We start from the raw sequence: 21340 nt of genomic DNA on the forward strand, positions 1-21340 counted from the left end.
AAATAGATGGTATGTATGTGTTTGTGTTTGAATATGTGTGTGTGTGTGTGCATGTGTGTGTGTGTGTGTGTGTGTGGAACATAGGGGACTCCAGCTGTGTGTTTATCCTGCACTTGGGAAGACTGTGTCAAGCCAGCTGAGATGACAGAGCAGACGAGGGCTGTGACACGCAACACAGACAACGAGCTGCGTAAATACACACGTACTCAAAGGTGTGTTGTTGCTCTCTTCTGGAGTGTGACTGTGTGTGTGCCTCTGTGCATTACTCATGATTCATGCTGAATAGATGCACAACAGCAAATCTGTCTCCAGGAGAGGGTGAATTTCTGAAGTCAACGCAGCGATTTCTACCTCGTGCGTTTGCCTTCTTGTGGTGAAAATGTGGCATTCAGCAAAGTCAGCACCCACCTCATTACACCCATGTGTGACCTTCTGTGAAAAATACAAGACCACACACACACACACACACACACACACACACACACACACACACACACACACACACACACACACACAATAAGCTTCCTTTTACAGCATGTTCTTTGCAGGATTTGACCTCAAAGCAACTCGGTGTTACTGTAAACAAACATTTGCAGTGGTATTAGTAGGTCAGCTGACCTGGAGCATCCCAGTCAGCAGTTACCACAAAAAGACCAAAAGGTTATGGAAGAGGGACCTGGATAACCCCCCCCCCTCACCCCTCCATACAACCCTAGAGCCGCCATCTGGCTACCTTACATAACTGTGGAGTAGATTATTAAACGGTGCTCTTAGCTTGGGCTCGTTTTTGCTAGGCTGGTATAAATGTTTCACAATAGTATAGAGTGATATAATGGAATATAACAATAGTATAGAGTGTCATAAGGATGAAATAGTTATTAGTTTTATGAAAAGAAAATCTCAGAGGATATGGCCTTGGTGTCCTCAGTGGTAGTAACGGCCCTACATTTTAAACTGTGGGCTGCCAGTCCAAAGTTATGGTGTTTTTACTCCAACCAAACAGATGAGTGCAGCTATAATGGTAAATAATAATACTAAAGTCAGCAAAGTAATTTAATAATATCAGTTGCACAGAAATACAGTGTCTGCCTCAGTTTTTGCTAGCATTAGCAAACATTAGCCACCATTAGTTACTGGTACTACATACCAGACTGAGCAAGCAGGTTGTGTTTCATTACTTATGAATTCAACTTTTCATTTGTGAGAGGAAGAGTGTTATTTCTTCTGAAGTTTTTGCTAAACAGAGCAAACCCCATCTACTGATGAAGACTGTGAGATTTGGATAAAAGATCCAGAAGAAGCTAGTCAGTGGACTTTAAGTTAAAGGAATAGCTTGACATTTTGGGAAATAAGCAATATTTGGGCTTTTTTTTTGTCAAGAGTTAGGTGAGAAGATACTACTCTTATGCCTGTAGCTACTCTAAATATGAAGCTACAGTCAGCAGGTGATTAGCTTAGCTAAGCATAAAGACTCAGCAAGAAACTAGCCTGGCACTGTCTAAAGTTTAAAAACACATCTACCAGCACCTTTAAAGCTCAGAGTTAACCTATGTGCTGGTATTTCTTAAACTAATTGCGCCTGATCGGGAAGCACATGACTCTCTGTAAAACCACAACTCATTTTGACATTTTTGTTTGCATAGTAAAATTAACATGTCAGCCAAATTTGTTTCCCCCTCCATCTTGTCTTTATGCTAGGCTAATCACCTGCTGGCTCTAGCTTCATATTTAGCATACAGACTTGAGAGTCTTATTGATTTTTCTTTATTTAGCCTAAAGAAAGAAGAATAGGCATATTTCTCACTACTCCTTTAAGATTATTTTGTCTAACTAATATATTCAGGGTCAAGAATAATCTTTCATGCTCAACAGTTTACAGGTGTTTGATGGTTCTCTTCTTTTTTTATCATTAGACATTGTGAGGAGGTGTTCTAGCAGTTTACATCTTCTAAGAAAGCCTGAGCTGAAAGTTAGAAAAAGAAAAACCTACTTCACTGTTGTCATGTGAAAACCTTCTACTGCCTTTTTTGATTTTAACATTTCTGACTGCAGTTGAAGGACATGCAGCTTTTTGAAAAAACTAAACAAAAACCTGATAGAAACTGCTCTTCTCCTGATAAACTGTCATTTAAAAAGCTATCAACCGACAGGACCGTTACGCTGTCTTGCACCACGGTCACAGGGCTACCGTACAGTCTATATCTACAGGATTGTATCTATTACTAAACCTCCTACTACACTATCATTACTGTGATCCATGACAGTCAGGCCTTCTCCGAAGAGCTTGGGAAGAGATTAAAGCCTCTCTATCTGCCTCTCACCCTGCTAAGCACCAGTTCAGCCTCACTCAGTGGGCTGAAACCAGGGCCTTGAATAGAACAGGAGTGGACCAATCACAGGCAGGGGAGTGGTGCTTCTGCCCTGTCCTTTTAATAAAGTCACTGAGAAAACATTACCACACTATAGTTCAAGCACGCCACCTAGTGTTGGTGAGGAAAAGTATGTAGGCTCTCCTTGGAGACGTGAGTAGGAGTGAGTGTGTTTACCTACAGTATTAATACCTGGCAGGTTTTATTATAACATGAGGTGATATTGTGGGCCTGATACTGTCTGTACCTGAGTGACTTAAACACAAGCACACTGACAAGAGACAAACACTCACAGAAACATGAGATGACATCTGCCCAGCAAAAGAAAAATCAATAGTCTTGAATGAGCCTAACAAACTGCACCAGGATTAAATGAATGTGTTGAGTGATAGAAAATTAAGCACCAACTATTTTTGAATATTTGTTTAAGTTTCTCAAATGTGAAATTTGACTGTTGCGCTGACAAAACAACACATCTGATCTTCACTTTGAGCTGTAAGAAACATAGATGTCATAGAGACCAAATGATTAATCAAGAAAATAATCAGTAGATTGATCAAATATGAAAATAGTCATAATCATAAATGCTCATTCTGCTTGTTATCACATCATCGTGAGTCTGAGTCCAGTGTGATACACAGTATGTGAATGGGTAAGATGCAACATATTATACAACTTTGAAGTATCAGATTCACAACAGTGGGGTAATTTATAAGTAGCAGGAAAATAAATAATAAAAGTTTTAAAAAATGTCTCCATTAGCTGGATTTTGCTACTCAGTAAATGAAAATACTTTTTACAAACCCTCAGATTGGCTGCCTGCTGCTCTTTCATTTCTATAGAATATTCTTGTTTTATGTAAGTGACATTTAAAGAGAACAAATCTGCTCACTATGAAGCTGAAGCCTGGTGTCAAAGTGGCTTATTAGCTTTATTCTAACTGCAGCAGATCTAAAAGCACTAGTATCGAGTGGAATAGAGTACAGATATTTAAGAAAAGACATTGTAAACTGGCTCACATTCACAATGCAGTGGTAAAGAGGATTGACTGTAACATTGTGAAGCCTGAGGTGAACCTACACCTGAAAACTCCTGGAGGATAAGTTACCATGGTAACTTTAAAAAAAAAAGAATAATTAAAACCTGGTTATTAAAGTAAGCCTGGTTTAACTGGTAATCTTGCTTTTTGAAACACACCTCTGGTGAGTAACAGATCATGTTGGTTTTACCCTCCTTGACTTTGACCTTGCAGTGCTGCAGCACACAGGTAAAGACGTGCTGTGACTCATCTCTGATGTGGGGAAAAACGACACAGCGAGCAGACACGTTGTTGCCCACAAAATCTGCTTTAATTGATTGTTAAAAATAAGTAAGGCTAGAGACGCTGTAGGAGTACAAGATGGTGTGTGTGTACTGCTGACTTGGAGCAGAGGGAGTCCCTGCCAAGCTAATGACAAGCATTATGCAGATGAGAGCGATGACACAGACCTGTGGAGGAGGGCGAGACTTCCAGAGAAAAGTTTCCTGTATCGTGCTGTGGTGGGATGAAGTTCACTTTAAAACTCCCCCTCCCCTCCCCCTGCAGTGGAGATGAAAACTGATTGTGTCAGTGTCTCGACTTTTAAAAAAAAAAAAAAAAAAAAAAAAAAACAGGCCTCGCTCGCTCTCCTCTCCCTCCAGAGACATAGTGCATAGCTGAGTAAAGTCACCCCCTACAAAAGAAATTCATATCATTGCAATAGCAACAATAAACCCAAGCCATTTTCATGTTTCATACATATATAATCATATATATTCATATTCAATGTACAAAGATACATTCTGAATTGCAAAGGCTCAATCATTGAAATAAATACTGAAATGGCTAAACTGCAATAACATTTCTCTCCTCTCTTGGAGAGAAGACACACACACACACACACACACACACACACACTCTCATGATGAGGACGAGCCTCGTCTGATACAAAGAGCACAGAACACAAAACATACCAGTGCAGTCTACTGGTACACAGAGGCCAGAGATATACTGTATCTCATATTACATATCTTGTGTACTAGATGTTTGGCTGCCATCAGTCTAAAAGACAGACATTAAAAAAAAAAACCCAAAAAAGGTCATAAAAATAGATTTAAAACATTTTTTTCTGAAAGATGTTTTGCGATCAGTAGGGGATATTGCTGAGAACGTCAGATAATCAACATTGTCTTGTAGAAAACGGGGGGGGGCAGAGCGGTGGTGTGAATGTTCGAGTTCGGACCTCGAAATGTCAAGATAAGGATTAGAGACTGGGTGGGTGGGTGGGTGGGGAGGGGGTTACGTAATCGTCGGTGCGGCCGCTTGTTTTAAACCTCTCGTAAGTAGCAGGTCACGCGTGTTCTCTTCTCTCACACCCGGAAAATATTCAGCATCAAAAGTCTAAAAATATATCTTATCTACACTCCAGGAGTTCTGTTACAAAAAGCTCGCATGTTATCTATATGGAGGCAAACACGCTGCTGAAAGGTGCCGCGTTCAGATGACACACGTAATGTTTCAGCATGCGGCCAACTATCCGTCTTTAAAATCTTTTAACCTTTGGTAGCAAACGTTAACATTCTTTCAAGAAAAAATAAATACTTTGTCACACTTGAAAAGCCTTTAAGTCCTTTTCAAACCGTGATACCTAAGGCAGCTGTCAATATTCATATCAATATTTCTGAAGTGTCTACTAGCTGGAGCTGGTGGAGACTGAGAGACGTTGGATTAAATACACGGTCTATGAATGTGTCAGCATTGCAACCAAACTTAAAGGATTTACAGTATGTAGTGGTGGATACATTCTCATTTCATAATTTTGTCAATGGAAGTGTCGCTGAGTTCAAGAAGGTAACTGCTACCTTTAATACAGCCCCAGTTTGTCACAGTGCCAAGCATCAGATTGTCTGAAAAATGAATACCTGCCATCTTTGAAAAACACTGAAGGTATTTTCAGAATCCTCAAAGAACTGTTTTAACCATCTGAATGAAAAGATATAAAAAAAGAAAAGATTTTTAGTCTGTTTTTCCAATTTTAAATGTATTTCTTAATCCAGGTAGCCAGAAATCACATAGTATCACATCCTTACTCTTTTTTTTTTTTAAACAAGCAAATATTAACATGTCATTTTTGTGTAAAAATATTAAATATTTTCTCCTATTTTGGTTCAGGTTCTGATTGTGCAAATTCAGAAAGATGATGTGTCATTTACAGCTAACATCTTTGTTAAGATCAGGAAATGGAGATGCAATCTTTTTATCTATTTAATCGACTATTTCTTCATCCAGATGGTTAGAAGAGTCTTTCAGGATTATGAAAATATCTTCAACACAGTGATTAGTGTTATTAAGCAAACATCAGCAGTTATTTATTTTCCAGAAATGCGTAGCTCTGTGATTTGAATGTAATTGTAACACATGAGAGTCACAAACTGGGGCTAGCTTTATTCTGTGTTGAATATTTTGTTAACTCAGGGCCATCCTCTGCTCTCACACACATGACAGATGAATCTGTGATGTATTGCATTTGCCTTGAATAAACCCTGACCCAGAGACGTCTGACATCGATTCAATTTCTTGTCTTGCATACAATCAGAAGCCAAGTTCTCAGATGAAAAAAAAAAAAAAAAAAAATTAAAAATCAACATGAAACAGTATCTGTCATCACAAACCTCTTCAGATCGGCTCCTGTGCATTATTGCCCGAATGTTATGTTATTTAAGGGTAACTGGGGGGAAACACACAGGTGATATGGCTTGCATTCAACCAATCATTTGTCTTTCAAACGACTGATTTATGCTCTCAGTCCAGCGTCAGGAGACGGTGGCTGGACTGTAGGGAGGGAGCCTCCAATTGTCAGGATGCAAATGCAAATTAAACAAACGAAAAAGTAAAAGGTTTTGTACTCAAATAATATTAAAAGAAGAGCAAGAGGCATTATAACTGATTGGAATTCAAAATCCTTAAAATAAACATGAAAAACAATAAAACAAAAAATAGGAAAAGAACGAGTAATAAAACGATAAACATGCAGTTGTGTGTTTGTGCTGCTCCTTCTCCCTGCAGGGAGCAGCTTCTGCTTGTTTCATTCTTATTGTTCAGCTTTGAGGAAGAAAAAAAAAAAAAACAGAAAGTGCTGATTAAACTCGCGCCTGCTGAGGGGAGTCGTCCTCCTGAACTCCTCCTGCAGGCCGGCGGGTTTGAGAGGAAGGCAAATCAGGCCTCAGGGAGGGGGGGGGTCAGAGGTCAGAGTTCAGTCCTCGTTGGCCAGGACCTGCCAGACGATGAGGTGGCTGCGCTCGGCTTTAGCCAGGGGGGTCTGCAGTTTCATGGAGGGTTCCTCGCCCTCCTCCGCCTCGCCGTCCTCGTCACCTGGACACATACGGACAACATCGTGTTCTCCTCTGCAGCTACCGTAGCCGTGACAGTGATTGTTTATATCCTTCTCGTGTAATGAACTCACCCATCCTGAAGTCGATGTAGCCTTCTCCTCCGCTCATCACCAACATGGACTTGCTTCCTTCCTGAGATGTGGCGTCTGCCGCCTTCTCGCCCGCTGCCTCTCCTGCACCCGCCGCAGAAGGAACTGAGTGACCTGAAAGCACAGAGACACAAACTGTGAATAACACCAAACACGTCCAGCGCGCTGAAGCTGCTGCAGCAAGCTCAGAAAATTATTTACATATCTGCCTGAATACCAGATACTTTCTCATTAAAACTGTGTTTGAATGCAGAGGGCGCCGGTGTAACACTTGCTCCTACAGACTCTGGTTTGTATTTGAACCTCCTGACTACATGGGAAAGAAGGGATGTGTGCTGTTGTGTAGGTTGACTTTTGCTGCTTGTGATTACATTGCGCCTCCTTTTTTAGCAAATATGTGAGCAGCTTCAGTGTGAAGAAAAGTAGAAAATGAAAGACTTTCTTCTACATCAGTGACAAACATCCAGTGTTTTTTTATACAGCTGTGCTAATTAGCAGTTATGGTGACTGCTCACAGTGTGTTTGTGTTTTATCATGTGTTCATAACAATATGATAAGAGAAGTTGCTCTAATATAAAACACAGTGAAAAGTCATTAGGGTCAGTCTAGTTTCTCATGACCTGGGCTTATTATAGTGTAACAAGCTGATTTTATATTTCATTTAAGTTATATTGTTTATAAAATATATCACATCTGGATACATTTGATTGAATTCATGTTGGTAAATCAGATTCCAGACCAACAAAGCAGCAATCAGCTGGTTTAGTGATTATTTATCATATCATGTATCATTGTTACTGATAAAACAGCATCAGAGTTCTTGACAGTTTTCACCACAGAAACATGAAGCTGCTGCTGCAACACAAAGTAAGCTAGTTGAATTAGCTGTAAGCTAGTTAACGCTGAACAGAACAAAGATGTGTGTGACAAAGATGGACTTTTTAATCTGATAACTGTGGTGGGGGCGGTCATATCAGGTCACATGACCTCAAAAATGTGGACATGTGTTCCCCACTTTTCATGTATTTCATGTTTCACTTTTACAACAGAAAAGGCCCAATTTCCTCAAATTAAAAGGACCCAATATGGCATAGTTTGAGACACAGATAAAGGTTAATTACTGTTACAACACAGAATTTTTATAATGAGAACTAGCAGCTCACAGACTACGTGGTCTCTTGCCTTCTCTAAGACTGCACAGCAAAACTATATTCTATTCTTGCACAAAATATATGAAGCACTTTCAATGACCCATGTCTCTTTAGTTCAACTTTCAGAAACTTTTTCTCAAATTCACACTTCTCTTTGAAGGATTTCGAGGACCTGTGGGAACCCAGCTGTCTCCTTGGACTACCAGTATCTCTTCCCAAACAGGACTAATGTGATAAAGTCTTCCTCATCCTCTTTTTCCAAAAACAAGTAGGGGTGGTTTTACATTCAGGCTGATACAGTATTTCACTATATACACATAAAGGCCCACTGATGTTATTACAAGGGAATCATCCTCATCACTGTACGGACACAGTACTTAACTAAAAAGTTGAGAGATTCACAAGTTTCAGAGTAAAAAGATAAATTTACTTAATAAAACAACTTTTGCTTTTTAATTGGCTTTGATTTCTGAGTTTAGTAAGATGCAGTACGTTAGGGTGAGCTAAGGTAATGTTTGTGTTTACCTGGGACGGCGGTGAAGAATTTGACAGCATCCCTGTGTCCATGGAAACAGAGCTGAGCGTGAGCCATGGAGCAGTATGGAACAAACGTCCCGGCTGTCACTTTGTCACCGCTGTCGTCTCCATAGACACGAACCACACTTCCTGGTTGGTTACCTGCTGCTTTGGGTACCTTGTTGGCTGCTAAAAACAGGAAGTTACACCTGCGTTATTACCTGAAACATTAAGTGTTGACTGAGCATTAAAAAAAAGAAATTAAGTTAAATCTTTAACTCACACTCTGTCAGAGGGATGGAGATGATGACTCCATTGCCGGTGCCGATCCACAGACGATTACATGACACCATGAGAGCTGTGATCCTCACAAAGGAGAAGCCCAGTTTCCCCGTACCTGAGAGAAAGGTATAAACGGTCTAAGTTCATACTGATGTGTTTAACGGAGGATAGATATTTGGTTTCAGAGAGGGAGGACTGACCCAGCATCTTGCTGACGTAGGGCTCGATGTCGACGTCCTGGAGGTGTTGGAAGGTGTGAGCGTGGAACAGCCTGAGAGTAGAGTCCAGCCTGATGGACACCCAGATGCCGTCACCGTCCCAGGCCAGCTGACGCACCTGGCTATCCTTACGAGGGTGGGCGTCAAAAGACTTCTGCAGAGGGAGACAAGAGGGGTTTTATGAAAAGTTGGTCATACTGTGTATTGTTCTTATTTTATTAATTGTATCTGAAGAGGGAAGAACATATGGCTTCAAAATGTCTTCACTGCAGTAACATGAGACTGAATGTTGACTGTCACTTCCTGTCAGAGGCTACAGAGATGGAATATTAACTGTATTTACAACACATAGATGCATCTGTATAGTAGATTTCCGGATTCTGAGTACTCCGTCATCACAATGTTTGTATTTTGTGTTTCTGTGTATTAAACATTAATAATCATGTGATTGCGCGGAGTGATTAAGAAGAGAAGAAGTAAGAAGAGCGTTTTTAAGGTCAGTTCTTTTATCGGCACTTGAAGAAACTAGGGAGATTGCAAAATGGTTTGAATGTAACACACATACACACACTCACAGATCAGGCACCAAACTCTTGCCAGTAAAAAGCCAATAAGAATAATTTATCAAAACACCACAACAAACATAACTTTGCATAAAAACGACTTTTTCAACTGTTATGCCTGCAGTTTCACAGCCAATAGCATATTTAGGCTAATATCAAATTGTTATGAACAAGCTAGAATGAAAGCTTAATTAACCATGTATCTTAACATTTAGCAAATTCCTGTAGGCTGAGACGGCGGTCCCCCCCCCCCCCCCCACCAGCTGCTCCTCCCTCTAAAAGCCTCATCTGGCCAGCAGTTAATTAGGATGACAGAGGGCAGCATCAATGAGTGATAGTGATGATTTCTACATTGTGTTCTACATTCTTTTTAAACTTCTAGTGACTTCTAAAAACAGCACCAGAGCGATTAAGAGTATTGATACTGATAAAATCCTAATGATACCCATCCCTAGTGATTCACTGGTGAAATCAGAACTCTATAGTTGTATTTTTGGAGACAACTGTGTCTGAAACTTTATTCCTTGGGTCCATTAAAATGCATCGAATCTGCTGTAGGACCATCAAAGGCCTCCATTATAATTTATTGAACAAATGCATGTATTCATGGTGTATTGCAGAATTCCTGTGTGAAAAAGAAAAATCCTCTTCTGTCTCAAACAAAACTTTATAATGAGTGAATTTGCATAAAAACGTGTGTGTGGGGGAGGAAGATGACTATACCTCTATCTTCATGGCTTTGGGCTGCACCACATAAATCTTGTTCCTGTAGCCGCACCACACCTTGTCGTGCACCACAGTCATGCAGCGGATAGAGTGGTGAGGTCTCCCCAAGTCCAACAGATGGTAGTTGGTCAGATCCCACTGTCCATCTGACGCAAACAGAGGAAGTCAAGATATAAGGTCATATTAACAGATAAATAACTGGCTTATTTTAAAAGAGGAGCTTGTGAAGCTGGTGTTTGCTCACCTGCTCCTCGGTGGAAAATGGCTAATGTGCCATCAGAGAGACCGACCAGTACGCGCCCTTTCACATGACTGTGGGAGAGAAACAGCTAAATTCTCACAGGCCAGATAAGACTTTAAAAATAGGAGCGGGATAAGAAAAGGTTGCGATGAATTCATGCAGCTGTCAATTATCTAAAATGAACTCACACTATGCCGAGCACGGAGTCCTTCAGCTTTATAGAATGGAGACACTTCTTCCACTGAGCCACAGACGAGTGGACGTACACGCTGCAGAAATTACAATCATTAGAATTCTTAAAGTCTGGTCGCATACAGAAATGTGGTGAAAATAAATATATATATAGAAATGTAAATCTCACTATCCATTCTGTGCTCCCAGCCACATAGTGGGCAGGACGCTGCTCATCTTCTGAGCTTCCTCTCTCATCAGGTCCTGCTCCTCTGCAGCGGGGTTCGAACTCACGCCGTCTTTCACCAGATCACTCTCCCTGACGGTCAGAGACGACAGCGAGACACAGCAGCCATGTAGTGAGACAGCTTCAGGTTTCATCAACGAACAGTAAATGGTTTTACAGTGATTTGATGTTGTTACTCGGTGGTTTGTTTATGGCCGTACTAATAAAACTGGCAGCTTTATTGGACAAACTGAATTGTATGTACAATGATCCTCCTGATGTTACCTCTGAGAGTAGTTGGCTGGAGTCTCTGCTGTCTGCTGAGCTCCCAGTGGATCGGTGAAGACGTGTTCGGTGTAGACTCCCCTCAGGCTCTCTCTCTGGTCAGCGGGCCCTGCGCTGGCCTCCGTGGCCTCTGTGGCTTCCTCTGCTGCTCTGGATTCTGTAAAGAGGACGGTTTGTCAGTGAACACCTCATACATGTGCGGCAGGTTAACGCTTGTGGTTTATTTTGTTACTCTTACCCGCTTCTCCGTCTGTGTCTCCTGAACTGTCTGCTGTCTGAGGAATAGCTGCTGCTCCTTCAGCTGCACAGCCCACCACGGTGATGCCTCCCAGCACGCTGTCGCCGCCTGCTGAGCTGCTGTTGGTGGCTGACGAGCTGCCGTCTCCAACGGGTCCCGCCTCGGAGTTCAGAGACACTTCTTCACCAGCTGGATAGTCTGTCTCTCTGGCACCTGAATAACAAAATACATACGAATATGAACATGAACTGGGAAACATTCTGTCCCTTGAAATTCATACAATTCCTCTGGGAGGCAATCAGGAAAACTGCAGTTGTCCCCTCCGGACCTGAACGGGAAAGATGCTCAGTGGTGTCTGAGATTTCACGGTGACTCTGATCAGTGATCAAACACAATATGACTGATTTCTCCAGGCAATACTGTATGTTTACCTCCACCTGCAAACTATACAACACGATGGAGAACAGTAAACATCCAGTACAATCACTGTGCATCTTTCTGCACATATTATCCATCTGACTTTCTAGATTTCCTAACCTGATTGTGTAAAAAGTAAACATTATTTGTACATATAAATGTGTTTGTACACAGCTTGTAACGCAGATCTGCATCAACCTGTTAATCCATCAGTGAAGGAACTGAATATGTGTTTAGTTGGTTCTTTAACAATGTCTTGTGTCATCTTCAGTAGATATTTAACTATAGAAGTATCTCTTTTCTCTGCTGTAAAGAAAAATGTTGAGTTACAGCGACAATCAGACACACATATCCATGTTCATCAGCTGACCTGGTACGCTGGCGATGCAGAGGACGTGGGAGTTACACACAAAGAAGCCCTCCAGTATGTTTCCAGGCTGGTTGGCATCAATGACCACAGCTTTAGTGGTGGACTCGGTGCTGGTGCAAATCCACACCAACGACGACATCTCTTCCTGCTGCCGCAGCTCCTTCTGCTGGTCCTGCAGAGACACATGATAGAAGACAGGGAGATGTTACCATCAAACATTGTGCATTTTTCTATCTACTCTCAATATACCAGGATGATTGAAGTTTGATTTGAATTATTTATATGATTATTTATGATACTATGTTGATAAAAATTGCATTGAGAAAGTAGAATCTGACCTTGAGTTCTTGATCCAGTTTATCCAGGCTGCTCTGAGATCCTATTTTCTTTCTAGGGCTCTCTGGTCCAGACACATCACTGTAAAACACACTGGCTCCCACGATGGAACCTCCGTCTCTGGTTTTACCTCCAGACAGGTTCACGCCGGCAGCACACCACAGCTGAAGCATGGACACGCACGGTTACAGCAGGCAAATACAATGAGATATCACACTATTTGCACAAAACACACGAAAGCTGGAAGAAAATACCTTCATAGAAGCATCTTTCTCGTCCAGTGGTCTCAGGAAGACGGGAACTGGTAGGTTCTTCAGCTTACCTTCTGCCTGACCACCATTAGCCTGAAAAATAAAAAAAGTTTCACAGCTTGTTTCTGTTTTAAGCTGACATCACAGGACTTCTACCATCATCTCAAGAGGCAGAGCTACTCGTCTACTTACTTTGTACTTCTTAGGCAGACTCCAGCCGTATGCTTGCACTCTGCCGTCCTCCTTCTGGACGTGGGCTTTGACCTGCTCGTACTGTGCCCTCTTCTGTTCTCGCCTGGATACCGCGCTATCAGCCGCAGCTCTGCCGGACACAAAAATAGCTCACTAACAAAGATGTCTTTTCTACGGTAGATAGGTTTCCCCCAAATATGAATGAAACATGGACAGTTACTGAGAGCAGTTTGTTGAAAATTGCATTAAAAATGACAGTTCAGGTGTTTGTGGATCATTAGCAGGTACTTCACATGTTCTAAACATTCCTGCAAGTCATTTCAATTCAACATGTTGCCTCACCGCTGGGAATAAGTTACTAAAGGTGGTTTTTATATTATAAAAATAATTCAAAAGGTGTAAACATGAAGATGTAGACTAACAGGTACATCATTCATTGGATACTTGATGATGATGTCAGGTGATGTCATCCTGCGTCATCAGCATTAGATGGACCCATGCGGGGAAAACAAATACCTGTGACTGACAGCAAGTCATGTAACACTTTGCTGCTTCTTATAATTATTCATGAGTGTTATTAATCAAGACTGTAACTGAAGCTCATGTATCATATCGTATATAAATAGGAACAAACATAGAAATGGGATAAGAGCATGGTAAAAGAAAGAGGCGTTTTGTAGCATATTATTATAGTGATAGTTACTGTGTGGTTGCTATGTTACACTTGTTTCACTCAGTTTTTTCATGGTGAAATGCTACAAGGACACAAGCTCAGCACACCTGTTTTAACTGCTTTTGACTTTGTGACACTAAAATGCTGACATGTCTACTACAGGCCTTTTCTAACAGCATCACTGACTTACTCCTCATTGAGGAAATCAAAGGCTTTGCTCTTGTCGCTGGGCAGCTGCTGCAGGGCGCTGCTCCTCTTCTTGACGGACGGCTGGATCTGAGAGGTGGGTGCATTGTACTTGACGTTCACGGGGGCCTCCGCCGCCGGCTTCTTGGCCGTCCCTCCCGACGAGCTGAATAAACGGCTGAAACTGGAGGTGTAAGGGCGGGGAAGTGGGACGGAAAAAAAGAGAAAGAGCACACAGACAAACATATAGAGGGGTGGACACAAGCGGTAGCTCCAGCGGCAGAGGTAGGGTTCAACATTTAAGGGTAAGTCCGCCAAAAAAAAAAAAAAGATCCTTTCCCATCCCATGCCAACAAACCATGCCAACTTTCATACAGGTAGCAGTCACACTGATGTGCATATTCCCATTAACATGTCATAAACTAAATGTCCTATCTCCCAAATACAGGAGCAGAGCATCGGAGCAGCTGTCCACTCAGAATGCCGGAGAGCAGGGAGCGCAGGGTTAATAGTGGGCACCGACTAGGACGTTAGTCAACAACACAAAGCAAAACAGGCCTGGACAGAAACACATTTCAATTCCATCTAACTCTACAGTAAGACCACAAATTATTTATTACATCTGAGTCTATATGTAGCTTTCTATTAAATATCTAACAGCATAAACTGAACATCTGTAATTTATATATAATAAATAAGCTGTCTTAAGTGTAAATTTAGGAGCATTTTTGCTTCATTTTGACCAACAGACTCTTCCCATATTCCCTCCTTCCCTCCCATCTCCATAGCAACCCCCTCAACACACCTCCTGCACACAGACATCACAACATCAGGCAGAATATAGAGGGACACACAAAAACAGGGCAGGAGAGATGACACATTCATCAGATTTTTGCTTCTGGTATACGCACAGCTGTCCCAAGTCCCTCTGCCACAAACCTGCCCCACATGACGTCCACCTTCAAAACCAAACCAAACTCATTCCTGCTAAAACTCAACAAAGGAGAGCTTCAGTCACATGACATTTCATTCCTATGCGAGCAGACGCAAGTGTGTTAAAGTTATCGTGATCATGCTGAGTTTCTGTCATGCTTGATTGTTTACGGCTTTCTTTAACGTTTACTAGTTTTATTGTCTCTCCTCTGTTAAGAGTTTATTGTCGAAACACCAGAAGCCAGTCAACTTAGGCACAGTTACATGTCAGAGATTTACCTACATCCTGGAGAAAACAACCATACACATGAAATACAAAAGAAAAGCAAAATGAAGAATATAAATAACACAGTAAATCGCACAGTGGTTGATGTTTAAGAGATAGAATGAAATGAAAAGAGGAGCTTACAACTGCCAGAGGCTGGACTTCTTCTTCTCTGGAAGAGCTGGGTTCTCCTTTGAAGCCCTGAGAGAAGAAAATCACTCAGATTAAATCAAATATGTTTAGAAGGGGTGTTAATCTCACTTTGTGTCTGATTTGTCTGTGTGTGTGTGTGTCTTAGGTCAACATATGAGCTCTCTCATGATTACACTTCACATTTCTTCCTCCTCTCTTACCGGATCATCTCCGTCCATCTGACGGCCTCCTGCAGCTCCATTAGCCTCTCTTTATACTGGTTCCTCTCCATCAGGACTCTGGCCATCTCCACCCTGGTGAAGCGCTTCCTCTGTGCTGTGGGCACGTCGCTCTGCGGGCACAATACCAGCATGAGATCACTGAAAACACACAGTATCGCAAAAGCGGACACAACAAATACGAAGGACTCACGTCGTCCTCATTCTCAATCTTTGTCTTCTGTTTGCCGTCCTCAAGCTCCGCTCGAATCCTGCAAGACAGTACGCAGGTCACGTTACAAGTCTTCAACATCCATGTGTGTACAGTATAACCCTATAATCCAATGTATGAACTGTTGAGCAGTCAGATTTGCATGATCAAAGTCCAAAACAACTCACTTCTTGAGTTCCTCTTCTAATTCTTTGTTCTTCTCCTCCAGTTTGTTCTTGGCCTGAGTGACGGCGTCCAGCTCTCCTCGCAGGACCTCCTTCTCACAGGACAGCTCATCCAGCTGTGCAATCAGGTCGTTCTTCACCACGTTCAAAGCGTTTCTGAGAACAAATACACACGTCTGTAAACATACATGTGACATGCACGATAAACAGAAGGTGGCAGCACTGTGCTGTTTGTTTTTATGAACTCTTAAATGTTCTCATTTTGGCTCATTATCAATATCAATCTTAAGAATAAAGTGATAAAAGCTTGTAGATAAAAGAAAGGCAATACCTCTTGGAAATGGATTTTAGCTGTATATCTATCCAAACTATGCATATGTACATCATTTAAAACTGTAAACTGATTTCATGTCAGGGTGATAGTTCTGAATCTGGTATTCATACTCATGAAGGACAGATGGCTTAGGAGTGTTATTAAGAGTACTAACTTGGTCTCCATCAGCTGGGAGTTCTCTTGGATAAGATGTTCGACTTCACGTCCCATACCTGAAAAAAAAAATCAACAAAATGAACATATCTATTCATGTGCTCCATCGTGAAGAAGAAAAAAATATAAATATTAATTAAAACATTGTGTGAATAAAGAAGTGTTCCCTACTCCTATCCTACACACTAACATATTGTTCCCTCCGTCTTACCTAAAAAGTTGTAGTCTGAGTGTCATGCAAGAGATGATGCAGATCAGAGAGAAGTAACAGATTAATTAACATTCCTGTAAGCTTAATCCAGTCTCACAGCACAGAACCACCAGTCTAATCTGCTCTAGTGCAACCACATGAAAACCACAGAAGGAGCTGAAACTGAGAATCAGGGAAACAAACCACGAGAATAAGGAGCTGGTTAAGTTTATTGATACACACCAGAAAACTCGTCTGTAAGGACGATAAAGCCCGACAGCCGGAAAAAAAAGACAATTCAGAGAATACGAGAGGAGGGAGAAGATAGTTTGTAAAAGTAGAGACTGTGAGCAAATCATTAGACTGAGTTATAAGAGAGTGAGGCTTCTTACCCAGCAGGTCTGCTCCTTCGTCTACGTCTCCTATGAGGTCGTTTCCTGCAGACGACAGCTCTTCAAACAGAGACTCAGTGTTACGGTCGAATGCTAGATTCTCTATGCCGCCTTTAGCTGGTGTGCTGGATGGACAGATGAGAGAGGACGATCATTTTACTAAACATCAGCCTCAAAATACATGTAAACTATTCAGGTTTAGACAACAAACTGGAATTTTAACACAATGTATGACATTTTTGGTCACCAAAAGAAAAACAGAATGAACAGAAAATTATAAGGAGTTGTGATGTGGACACTAGAGAAGTCAAACTTACAGGATAAAGTTACAGTACTGACAAGTATGATCTGACATCTTATTCTTTTTGTGCCATTGAGCTCCATTGTTGTGCAAAAAAAAAATTTAAAAACACATCAATGAGTCACACTGACACGCTGACATGTTCCTTCATCACCATGAACACAAACAATGTAGTTTATTTTGACTCAATCCCACACACATCACATTTGAATCAATCAGCAACTGAAAATAGTTCCAAACATACGCTCCATTTCCTCCGTTTGCTAGAAACTACAGTTCCTGCTGTTTTAGGGAAATACTGAACCTTTAAAAAAATAAAACTATATATTTAAGTTCATTCTTGATCAGCAGTTGTTGATATAAAAAACACACCACAAGGTCCATTTAGTATTTGTTCTGGAGCTTTTGATTGTGTTACACAATCTTCCTATATATATTTATATGCTGCTTTTTTGAGATTTAAATGTTTTATAAGAAAAAATGGACATGGGGCTGAATACAACATATTGTGTGAGGAAGTCAGAAAGTATAGAGAGACAAACTAACACATCGTTGTCTTTTCATTGGATTTGTTGAAACCTAGAATAATGCAGCCTATTTCACATTTTCTCACAATTGATTAACCATTAAAGTCATTTTCAAAGCATTTTCAAGCAAAAATACCAAAAATTCCCTTCCTCTAGCTTTACAATTGTAAGACTTTGCAGCTTTTCTTTGTCATTTATGATAGTCAGTTGAGTATCTTTGGTTTTGTACTGTTGGTTAGAAAACATGTGAAGACATCACCTTGAGCTTTACTCAATTGAAACAGGCATTTTCCAATATTTTGACAGTATATCTGACAGTGTATAGAGCAAACAATAACTCGGTTCATGTAAAAAATAATAAATAATCAAATGATTAGCCAATTGACCGTTGATAAAGATAATCATTGGTTGCAGCCCTGAATAAGTCCTGTACCTTGTGGCTCTGCAGCCATCGAGGTCCATGTCCAGTTCAGGGGTGGACTCTATGATAGCCTGCACCTCAGACTTCTCCAGGTTGTCTGTTCCATCTAGTACAACCAGCAGAGACACAAATATTAGTCTTCAAATTAACACACAAACACCAGAATTCTTTCTATTATTCAATGAAATACACTACTGGTAATGTGTAGGCGTTAACATGATGGACGGCGCTCTAACTGCAGTACTGACCGTCGGCTTTGACAGGTGTGGTGGCAGAGTCCTGACCCTCCTGTCTGAGCTGACCCTGCTGTCCTTCCTGCACCGCCGAGATGTTCTTACTGCTCTCTGGCTTCCCGCTGTTCCTGTTCAGGTTCTTGTTGAGACCGTCTGAACCTTCCTCATCCTTCAGGGGTGTGTCCACGGATTCCATGGCAACGTCTGAAGCGGCTGCAGACAGGGGTGCGGCAGAGGCGGAGCCGCCCCCCAGACTGGAAACGGTACTCATACCGGCGGACGCTCCGTCGTGAGGAGACAGCGGCGTGGCGGACTGAGAGCTACCGCTGTGTGCAGATGTGGGGGTGTTTGATTTAGAGGCATCACCCTGAGAGGACGAAGGCGTGTTGGATTTGGATGCTCCGCCTTGTGAAGATGCTGGAGCTCCATTTTTTGAGACACTTCCTTGGTTGGATGGGGTGCCGGACTTGGAGCCTCTGCGGTTCGAATTGGCCAGTTCATCCTTAAGATAGGAAGCAGAAAATAAAGTCAGGGTGCACAAAAGGACAACAAAAAGATACAACTAGGATCTTCATGAAGTAACATTACTTATTTATTCATGGAACATTATGAACTGTGAAAGCAGGTAATGTGCAGCTTATTGATGCATATGCCAAAACACAATAAATCAAAAACATCACTCCATTCACAAAATAAACTTCAAAAGTTCATTCTTGGTCTTGAAAACAAAATAAACAACAACAACAACAAAAAAACCCACTCAACTCAAGATCCATTTTAATAGTACATATATGGTATTCATTAGGACACATTATGACAATTCCATCCACTGAGGAAGACCATGAAATGTGGTTGAAAGCTCAGGAAAAAGCTAGTAAGTGTATTTTGAGTTGAAGGAATAGTTTGACATTTTGGGGAATGAGAAGATTGTTACTGCTCTCATGTCTGTGTGCTACATATGAAGCACCGTTACCACTACCTGCCATTATTTTTAAGCCCTTCTTGGGGTCTCTCCTGGTTGCCTGGCAACCTCCCAGTGAATAGAGAAGATGGCGACTTCATATTTAACAGACAAGTATGAGACGTGTATGTATTGATCTTCTCATATAAGTCAGGGCAAGAAAAAGCCAGTAAGTGTAATTTAATAATCAGATTTTAATTTGACAAGCTTACATGATTAATTTCTAGTTGACATCGTGGGTGTATGTGTGTAGCTTTGTATTTTGTATAATGTGTCCTGTGTGTTTTTTGCTTTGTACTGTTATATGTTTTAATGATAAGGGACTGCAGATGAAAATGAGTTGAAGCTAACTCTGGTGCAATACATCAAATGTTAACATTTATGTTTAACACTGTAAATGGTCCCAATAAATACAATACAGTAATAATTTCGAACTATTCCTTGAAGATTTGTTTGTCAAACTACATTAATCTACATATACCTCATCTATTAAATGAAATTAGGATAAATAAATAGATGTTAACACCAACTGTGTCAAACTTGCCATGCAGCTAAACCCAACACACAAAAATACACTAATCAAAACAACATGCGACTAGGACACTCCACCTTTCACCGATTCATCTTCACCAATCAATAAAACATACAGAAACAATCAAAACTGTTAATATATCCATAAAGATATGTATGTGAATCCTCCTGATATCTTTTTTCCTCTCATTGACAGTTATGTGAAGCTTTGAGCACTGAACCATCTCAGACTGTCAGAACATGTCGTTCTGTTGCTCTAGAAGATGGTGGAGGTGGCGGGTCAGCAGCATGCAGTTTTCAGTGAGATAACAGGCGTTACCAGTATGTTAGCAGCATGTATTTCATCACATACAGCACAGTCTGCTGCACCACAACTACCACAGACCGTACAGCACAACACTAGGTTAGTTTGTTGGACTCGGAGGTTAGGGTTTGTCCATGAGGAGCAGGTCTACCTGGTCCTGATCAGCCGCTTGTTTGGGCAAATTCTCCTGCGAACTTTCACCTTCCACTCTGATTGGGTGTTCCTCAAACTGAGGGATATTAAAGGCTTTACTCATTTTTTTTTTAAACATTCATCCAAACAATTAGAAAATGATGTCATACCACACAAAGGAAACTTAACCTGACACTAAATTAGGTAAGATGTAATGTATCTTATAATATGGATGTTGCAGGATCTTGTAAAATAAACAGGGAATTGTAATTTCTCATTAGAACTGATCTGAATAAAAGAAAGTAAAAACAAATGTGGGAAAAGCCTGAACTCTAGGAGTGAACCGAGTAGTGAACAGTAGTATTTATGGCTTCCTGTGGTCCAGAAGGCGACCTGGTTGGCATGATCTGTCTGTGTAATTGAATGAAAATGTACGGGCATCTGCAGTGCTAATCAAACACTAAGGTTTCAACAGCTCTTAGTCGCCTTGTGTGGCATGTAGATTTTCCAACCCCTGCATTGTTTTGATCTGTAATACCAGCAGCTTCAGTACTATAAATAGCTCAGTGGCTGATGGAAAAAAAAAAAAAAAAAATCAATGAGTAGGACAACAATGCATCTGTACGGATCCCTCTGTCACCTTGAAACACAAAGATTTCAATAAACACAGAGGAGACTTTAAAGTGTTCACACACTGAACGAGATAATAAAAAGAGAAGAAAACGTTCTCCATACTGTTTGTTTTCTGAAACGTATTCCCTTTCTTGTCCCCTGTTCGTTTCTCTAAACTCACCTACCTCTCTCTTTCTGCACTGATGGGAGTATTCCCTTTCACATCGCTTGTCTGCCTGCTGATGTCACTCTATTGTTGCTATAGTAGCACCGAGCAGCCAACTGGGGGGTGAGTTTCACTCCTCTGCCGCTCTGCTGATGAAAGGATCTCGCCTAACCCTCCGAAAAATTCACACACACACACACACCTCTCCCCATGGTGAGAGGGAAGGGAT

General features: G+C 41.2%; 1 protein-coding gene across 4 annotated transcripts in view; it reads right to left on the bottom strand.

The window, feature by feature from the left end:
- Nucleotides 1-3696: 3696 nt before the first annotated feature.
- Nucleotides 3697-21340, bottom strand: part of spag9b (sperm associated antigen 9b) — a 38811-nt gene continuing 21167 nt past the window's right edge. The window contains exons 6-31 of one of the 4 annotated variants that reach the window (XM_044338375.1): nucleotides 20353-20430; nucleotides 18421-18907; nucleotides 18185-18278; nucleotides 16924-17048; nucleotides 16343-16400; nucleotides 15858-16010; nucleotides 15673-15730; nucleotides 15462-15592; nucleotides 15253-15309; nucleotides 15127-15129; nucleotides 13915-14094; nucleotides 13052-13181; nucleotides 12863-12952; nucleotides 12611-12772; nucleotides 12273-12444; nucleotides 11486-11698; nucleotides 11248-11404; nucleotides 10927-11055; nucleotides 10754-10834; nucleotides 10569-10636; nucleotides 10322-10470; nucleotides 9018-9189; nucleotides 8819-8932; nucleotides 8545-8724; nucleotides 6851-6982; nucleotides 3697-6759 (exon numbers count right to left, since the gene is read on the bottom strand). In XM_044338375.1, coding sequence (XP_044194310.1) covers nucleotides 6641-6759; nucleotides 6851-6982; nucleotides 8545-8724; nucleotides 8819-8932; nucleotides 9018-9189; nucleotides 10322-10470; nucleotides 10569-10636; nucleotides 10754-10834; nucleotides 10927-11055; nucleotides 11248-11404; nucleotides 11486-11698; nucleotides 12273-12444; nucleotides 12611-12772; nucleotides 12863-12952; nucleotides 13052-13181; nucleotides 13915-14094; nucleotides 15127-15129; nucleotides 15253-15309; nucleotides 15462-15592; nucleotides 15673-15730; nucleotides 15858-16010; nucleotides 16343-16400; nucleotides 16924-17048; nucleotides 18185-18278; nucleotides 18421-18907; nucleotides 20353-20430 — 3492 coding nt within the window. In that variant the 3' untranslated portion in view covers nucleotides 3697-6640. The remainder of the gene's footprint in view (nucleotides 6760-6850; nucleotides 6983-8544; nucleotides 8725-8818; nucleotides 8933-9017; nucleotides 9190-10321; nucleotides 10471-10568; nucleotides 10637-10753; nucleotides 10835-10926; nucleotides 11056-11247; nucleotides 11405-11485; nucleotides 11699-12272; nucleotides 12445-12610; nucleotides 12773-12862; nucleotides 12953-13051; nucleotides 13182-13914; nucleotides 14095-15126; nucleotides 15130-15252; nucleotides 15310-15461; nucleotides 15593-15672; nucleotides 15731-15857; nucleotides 16011-16342; nucleotides 16401-16923; nucleotides 17049-18184; nucleotides 18279-18420; nucleotides 18908-20352; nucleotides 20431-21340) is intronic. The other 3 variants (XM_044338376.1, XM_044338377.1, XM_044338378.1) reach the window with 3 other exon arrangements.

Source organism: Thunnus albacares, chromosome 20 (assembly GCF_914725855.1).
Source record: "Thunnus albacares chromosome 20, fThuAlb1.1, whole genome shotgun sequence".
NCBI classification, from domain to species: Eukaryota; Metazoa; Chordata; class Actinopteri; order Scombriformes; family Scombridae; genus Thunnus; species Thunnus albacares.